At 46.4% G+C, this 7,605-nt stretch overlaps 1 protein-coding gene across 1 annotated transcript; it reads left to right on the top strand.

Moving 5' to 3' along the window:
- The first annotated feature begins 502 nt into the window (after positions 1–502).
- On the top strand, positions 503–6,068 carry LOC131496125 (major histocompatibility complex class I-related gene protein). Its single transcript, XM_058701360.1, is given in 4 exon segments — positions 503–669; positions 1,316–1,499; positions 1,501–1,586; positions 5,938–6,068. Coding segments are annotated over 4 exon segments (516 nt in total). The 5' UTR covers positions 503–554.
- Positions 6,069–7,605: the final 1,537 nt, after the last annotated feature.

Raw genomic sequence — 7,605 nt, 5'->3', positions numbered from 1 at the left:
GTGTTTGTGTACGTACCTGCCCATGCACACACACACCTGCCCATGCAAGGTGGGAGCCCTCATTTATCTACCTAGAGCCTTCATTCATAAAACAAGGGGGTGGATTATCAGGGTTTGCAAGCCCTCTTACGGCAACCCTGGAGGACCAATGAGTGATCACGGGTCCTTCCCTGAAGCCCAGGACAGGGCTCTCTGCTTCACTTCCAAGATGAGATTACCTGTAAAATTTCATCCTAAATTTCCAAACCTGGACAGAAAAAGCCTCCAGGTCTTGGGCTGGAGCTCTAAGATCCTTTCTAGGCCCCAGTTCCTAGGGTTCTGTGATTCTGTGAAAGGAAGTGACAGCTAGGTCCCAGGATGCAGCTGAACCCAGAGCACTAACGTGGGTTGTCTGTGACTCTAAATATCTTCCTTTTAGGCCTCCTTCCTGGGGACTCACTCTGACATCTTTTCACCTGGGCAATTCACTGCATTTATTTATTTCACTGAATTTATTTCTCATCCCATCATTACCTACGAATGTCTCTTGGCAGAAAGAGCCATGGGCTCTGTAGATGGTGGAGAACCCCATGCCTGGTCACCGGGAGAGGTACACTCAGCCACCAAGGGGCCAGCAGCAGACCTTCAAGGTGGAACAGAAGCAGCTGCAGAGTCAGCACAATCACTCAGGTGGCAGCAGAGATGGGTCCGCCCCTGCACCAGCCCCCATCCCTGCAGGTGGCTGCCCTGGGCTGACAGTGAACTCGAGCAGCTGGTTGCTGAGCTGCACTCTTTTGGCAAAGCCTGATGGCGTTCAGTGCCTGCCACCTGCTCTAAGCATCTTCCGAGTCGTCTCTTCTCAGGAGCCCTCTGTCCTTTGACCTCCATATCTCTATGCCATGCCCATTCAGGCTTCTAACCTGTATCTTCTTTCTCATTCTGAATCTGGCCATTCTGTGTCTCACTTCCTGGTAGCCTGGCTCAGTGAGCCGCTTGCTTATGTACAGTGACTTGCTATGTTAACTTTCCCAGGATATTTTTGGCTCTTGCATATCTTTCCCTCCTTTACCACATTATAAAGTTTATCAGTGTGGGTCATTCCCATTATCGGATAATTCCCCAAGGCAAAAATGATCATGTTCCTATGGCATGCAGGAGGTATTCTGAAAACATCTGTTGATGAGTGGGTTATCTCACAGGAACCTCCTGGAGGCATGCCTGTGGGGTGATGTATTTGGGGGCAGAGGACGCTTCCAGCCATTCCCCTAGTCATCACCTGGATGCCCACCTCCACGTCCCTGTCTAAGCCCCTTCATGACCTGCACGTGTGTGCCAGGGTTTCACAGTTACCAGAGAATCATTGGCTCAGAGTTGTTGGAGGACAGAAGCACCATGTTTCTCCAGCAGGCCTATGATGGACAAGATTTCACGATCTTCACTAAGGATATCCTTTCCTGGATGGTTATTGATAATGTGGCTCACATTACCAAGTGGGCACAGGAGGCTAATTGGCATGAGTTAATATCAAAAGAATTGGCTAGAAGAAGAACATACTGCTTCATTAGAGAGGTTCCTGCAGTTTGGGGAAGATATCCTGCAAAGGATAGGTAACAAGAAGGGAGAACACCAGGTCCCTACATCCTCAGAACCCTTGGGTTTATATATAACTTCCTCTAATCTAGGTTATAGTCACCCTATTCTGAAATCCACCTTGTTAGTTGCTCTGTGGTGATCGGTAACTCCCCGTGAAAACTTCCCTTAGTTACTTTTTATCAGCATCTAGACAAGATTCAGCAACTCCACTTGTCTTGACAGAGTGGAGTACTTCCAAGGGACACCTCCTTTTTGAGGTATCCGGTGAGACAAATCCTTCCATCTCCTGTCAGTGATAAGCTGGGAAAAACTTTGGGAGGGAGCCATTCCTATAAGGGGTTTATTAAACTGAGGGCTCATACAATACCAGTATGAGCGAAAATCTGGACTTATAAAGAAAACAAATGGAGGGTCTTTACTAGATTTATCACAAGATTCCTTTCAGTATAAAGTTCCTCTTAGACATTAAAGATATGACTCAGTTGGTCACCTTTTAGTTAATACAGACTTTTCACATAATCTTAACATTCAAAATGCATTTATGTCTGTATCATGCATCATGCTATGGGTAACTCCTAGATACAACATGCCTTTTCCCCTAGGAGTGATCTTTAATGGTGGGACTTTCCAGAGCTGTGACAGGCTTTGGGGAGGCATCTGGGTCACAGTTATGAATGTGGACTATCTGCCCGAGAATATCAGCTTTGGAGGCAGATGACTAGAGTTTGAACTTCAACCCTCCCACTCACTAGCTGAATAACCATCTTAATTGCAATGGTTGCTGGTAACAGAAATCTACTCAAACTGGCTTAGACACAAAGAGGAAGCTATTTGAAAGACAAGAATCAGGGCTGTGTGAGAACCCAAGAAACTAAAACCAAGATTTGGATGGCTTTTTCCATGAGGTGGGGATGTGGCAGCCAGCATAAAGCTTATGCATATCCTCCTAGCTTCACCATTCTAGAGGAATGGGCTTCTCTCTCCCAATTCTAGCTACAAAAATACTTTTTTTCACAGGAGAACTATGGTTGGTCTGAATCGGATCATGTGCCACTCCCCAGACTAATCACTGCAACCATCAGGACGAGTTTCTAAGATTGGCTGTGGGTAACAGAATCCCAGTAAGAAATAATTGGCACACTCAAAATGATTTCACTGAATAGAATTCAATCACGGGATCATGCACAGAGATACAATCAGGATTGGGGAGACCAGTAAGGCACAGTGAAGTACCCAGAGATTGCAGCACAGGGAAACCGTTACACCCCCAAATCTGAAGGGGCGAGCAAGGACCGGTGCCCTAGAAGAAGCGCCTTCTAGCAAGTGCTGTGCCTGTGGAGAAACACAGCAGCTGGCAGACTGCAGTGAGGTGGTTGGGGAACAGGTGTTTGTGACCCCAACCCTTCCCTCTTTTGGCTCTCTGACATTTGCTGAGGATGCTCCTCCACCGGCCAAAACTACTCAGGCCAAGGAGACCCCAGGGGCAGTCTGATGAGCATAACCTCCCAGGGCACGAAGCCAAACACAGAAGGTCAGAGACCGGATCTGGGGGCTAGAGAGAGAGAGAGAGAGAGAGAAACCAATACACTGTGGGCTATGTTTGGGTGGCAGGATTAAAATTGATATGTTTTAGGGATGCCTGGGTGGCTCAGTCAGTTAAATATCAGACTTCAGCTCAGGTCATGATCTCATGGTTTGTGGGTTCGAGCCCCACGTTGGGCTCTGTACTGACAGCTCAGAGCCTGGAGCTTGCTTCAGATTCTGTGTCTCCCTCTCTCTCTGCCCCTCCCCTGCTTGCTCTCTCTCTCTCTCTCACTCAAAAGTAAATAAACATTAAAAAAAAAAAAAGATTGGTGCTTCTTAACAGAAGCACACATTAGAGTCAGGGAAACTAATTTTCTAATATGTGTTATGTGTTTGTCAGGAGCAGGGGTTCTTATTATCAGAAAAAAGCAGAGCTAATAGATGCTAAGCAAACAAAGCAATAACCTTGAGTAAAATAAAGTTGTGATAATGCCTAGACCACAGACATTGGTGTGAAAACGTACATGGCAGCACTTTGTACACGGTAGTTCTCTGCTTACACATTAAATGTCATCATTGTTGTCAGACCGGAAAATCTCTGACAGCTTAGGATCTGGCTGAAATCTACGGCTGACTTGGGGTTGTGCTGGACCGTTGATCACGGAGACATTTTAGGGCAAGTCTGGGCAGATAGGAAGAGGGACCAGATGAATCTCCACTCCCAGATTTTGATGAGTGGCATAACCTTTGAGTGCAAACAGGGGTGCCTGGGTGGGTGGCTCAGTCAGATAAGCATCTGACTTCGGCTCAGGTCATGATCTCGCGGTTCGTGGGTTCAAGCCCCGCATCGATCTCTTTGCTGACAGCTCAGAGCCTGGAACCTGCTTCGGATTCTGTCTCTCCCTCTCTCTCTGCCTCTCTCCCGCTCATGCTCTGTCTCTCTCAAAACTAATAAACACTAAGAGAGAGAGAGAGAGAGAGAGAGAGAGAGAGAGAGAGAGAGAGCTGTTAGTTACCTGCCCTCCTGCTCTCAGGGAAGGGAGGGAGAAGGTAGGAAAACTGGAACAAAGTTGCTGTAAGTTGGGATGTGAGGGTTAATACCAACCCTGTTGATTCTCCCTGGGATGAGGAGCTCTTGGGAAGACAGGGGAGAACCTGGACCGCTGGGTTGTGTGGGAAGAGTACTGGAAGTATGGCATGGATACCTCTGCTCCCCCTCCAAGCCTCAGGAAAAAGAGAAGGAAGATTTTGTTGAGACAAGGCTCCTCCTTTTATCAGAGTACCAGATAGCAAGGTGGGGTGTAGGGGTGAGGCCCACGGATGGGTGGGAGGCAGCCCTTCCAGGATGTTGTCTGGCTCTGCGTGGCTAACATCTGGATGGGACCCAATTTAGCGGGAACGTGAAGGACAGCACCATCTGGAAAATTAGCAGAATAGTCAAGGAGAAGGAAGTCCACGTAGGGACAGGGTGTGGTGTTTTTTGTTTTTTGTTTTTGTTTTTGTTTTTTGTCTTTCACTACAGGTGCCCCTCTGTGATGCGAATCTCTGTGAATTTGAGGGCATAACCAACCACAACACAATCTGTTTATTACCTATGTTTGTTTCTGATGGCGGTCACTGTTTTCATCCATTTGGCTGCATAACAAAACACCACAGGCTGGGTGACTTATAAACAACAGAAATGTAGTTCTCACAGTTCTGGAAAATGGAAGTCTGAGATTAGGGTATCAATGGGCTCAGATGAGGTCCCTGGTCTCAGTCGGAGACTGTGGACTTCTCATCACGTCCTCACATGGTAGGACTGGGCCAGGGATCTCTCAGAACTTCTTTCTTTTTTGTTGTTTTAATGCTTATTTTTGAGATCGAGTGAGAAAAAGATGGACCATGGGCCAGGGAGGGAATCCAAAGAAGAATGCGAAGCAGGCTCTTGAGTAAAATAAACACAGAATCTGAAGCAGGCTCCAGACTCTGAGTTGTCAGCACAGAGCCTGATGTGGGGCTCAAACTCACAAACCATGAGATCATGACCTGAATTGAAGTCAGATGTTTAACCTGCTGAGCCACCCTGGTGCCCCTCAGAACCTCTTTTATAAAGGCACCAATCCCATTCATAAGGGTTCCACTGGCGGGATTTAAGCACCTCCCAAAGGTCCCACCTACTAATACCGTCACCCTTGCTGGTTACGGTTTCCACAAGTGAATCTGGGGGGTGGGCGGGAGACACATACATTCATACCATAGTAATCACAAAAGTGCCGGCCCAAGGACACAAGGCAGTTCAGAGCCCAAGCAGGGCCAAGGTGGCTGTGGTATCTATTTGCACTAGCATGGAGTTGAAAAAAAAAAAAGGAAGGCTGAGTTCTAATCTCCAGTCTTTTGCTGAATTACTCATCACAAACAGTCACACATTTTGTAATTCAGTTTTCCTATTCTGTGACTCATAAAAGTATTTCAAAGGTTAACAGTAAATGATCCTGACACACTTTCCAAACACTCAAAGCTATGAGGCTACTCCACTCTGCCCACTTAGAGGACAGAACTTGGCTCACCTCCACATTCGTCATTCACCAGCACGCTGCCCTAGAGGAAGGTACACAACAAAGTTTGTTGTTGATGGACCCGCGCTCTGGGTCGTTCTTGGTTTTACATGTTTCCTACAATGAAGAGAATTAATTGGGAAACCCCGTTGCCAATTTCTACTATTGTAAGCTCTGTACCTATGATACCTGTACTGTATGTAACTTTATTTCTTCTTTCTAGAGCCCCATAGGTCAGAGCAAACCACAACTTTTCGAAGGATTACAACTGCTTTCTGCAGAGTTCATGGCTTTCACCCCCCAGAAATTTGCATGATCTGGTTGAAAAACGGGGAAGAAATTGTCTAAGAAAGAGGTTATGGAGACATTCTTCCCGATGGGGATGGAACTTATCAGACACGGGTATCAGTTGAGCTGGGTCCTCAGAGCAACTGAGGACTCCTTCCCGTGCAGATTGTGGCCTCTGCATGGCTGTTCAGGTCCCCCAGGATAACAATGGGTTATGGCTATCTGGAGATTGAGAGTGAGGAACAGGGGAAAGCAGGAAACACCATGTGCTTTTTAAAATCAGTGGTTCTCTCACATTTTGGCCTTAAAGCTCCTTTCTTCTTAAAAATTATTGAGGACACCAAGGAGCTTTTGTTTATGTGAGTTATATCTATTGCTATTTACTGTCTTATCAATTACAAATGGAAAAGATTTTTAAGTACAAGAAAACACAAGTACGTATCTATAAGCCATCAGAGAGAGGATGTCATCACACATCAGGTAGCCTCTAGAAAACCCCACCGTGCACATGTGAGAGATTAGGATTAAAAAAAAGGGGGGGAATCGTGATGTACACCTCATAGGCACCCTGAAAGGGCCTTGAGACCCCCTGGGGCATTCAGACCACATTTTGGGAACTGTTGTTCCTCTGTTTTCATTTATTACCCCACCTGAAGCTGTGAAGTGAGAGGTAACAGTAAGAAAAGTAGTGTTGGGCTACCTGCCGATCACAGGGACAAAAGTCCCCAAAAGTTAGCATAGAAGGGGAGGGGGACTTGTGGATTTTTCCTCTCTTGCTTGTGTTCAGAACCAGACAGCTGAAAGCTGTTGTTGGGTTCACCAACCTAGGAGCTGGAATTGGTCCTAGCCTGGGGCAGAAGGCCTGAGCTGTGAGTGACCTGGAGGCAGGGGCTATAAAGTATAGACTCACTCCCACAGCTCATTTTCTGCACCCGCCCCCCGCCCCCCGCCCCAAGCTCCATTTAGAAATGGGTTGGGCCTCCCTTTGTGATCACAGGAGGGCCTAGAACACCTCTCCCATGGATGATGCTTGTGAGGACAGTGGTCTGTTTCACAGGTAGGTGATGCCTGACGCCTAAACATCAGCAAAGAAGCACAGCTTCTGTCCAGGTGAACTGTCCTCCTAAAAGGTGACTCAGAGAAGATATGGTAATCTTGATTTGTCTTTTTCCAAACTATATCTTTATTATTAAGTAATACCAACTTTTGAGGGGATTTTATCCTTTGTTTCAAAACTTTAGTAAGTTTTCCCATTTTAACACTTTTCTCCCTGAAATCATGTGAAAATCCTTTTCCTTCTAAAATCATCTTTCAGGGCTGTCTGGGTGGCTCAGTCCGTTAAGCGACCGACTCTTAATTTCTACCCAGGTCATGATCTCAAAGTCATGAGATCAAGCCCCACATTGGGCTCTGTGCTGAGAGTGGAGCCTGCTTGGGATTCTGTTTCCTTCTCTCTGACCCTCCCCTGCTCATGTGTGTGCATGCGTGCATGGGCACACTCTCTCTCTCTAAAAAAAAAAAACAAAAAAACATCTTTCAACACATGAAATGTTGAAGAGTAGATACCTTTGGAAAATGGGGTTCAGGGTAAGGAAAAGGGAAAGGAGAAATGGGAGATATACAGGTTCTTGATACCTTGGGGAAAAATGAATTCATTCACTAACTATGTATTTAATACCTACTA

This window comes from Neofelis nebulosa, chromosome 15, assembly GCF_028018385.1.
Source record: "Neofelis nebulosa isolate mNeoNeb1 chromosome 15, mNeoNeb1.pri, whole genome shotgun sequence".
NCBI classification, from domain to species: Eukaryota; Metazoa; Chordata; class Mammalia; order Carnivora; family Felidae; genus Neofelis; species Neofelis nebulosa.
Note: the sequence above shows the minus strand (reverse complement) of the source record. Positions and strands in the feature narration are given on the sequence as shown.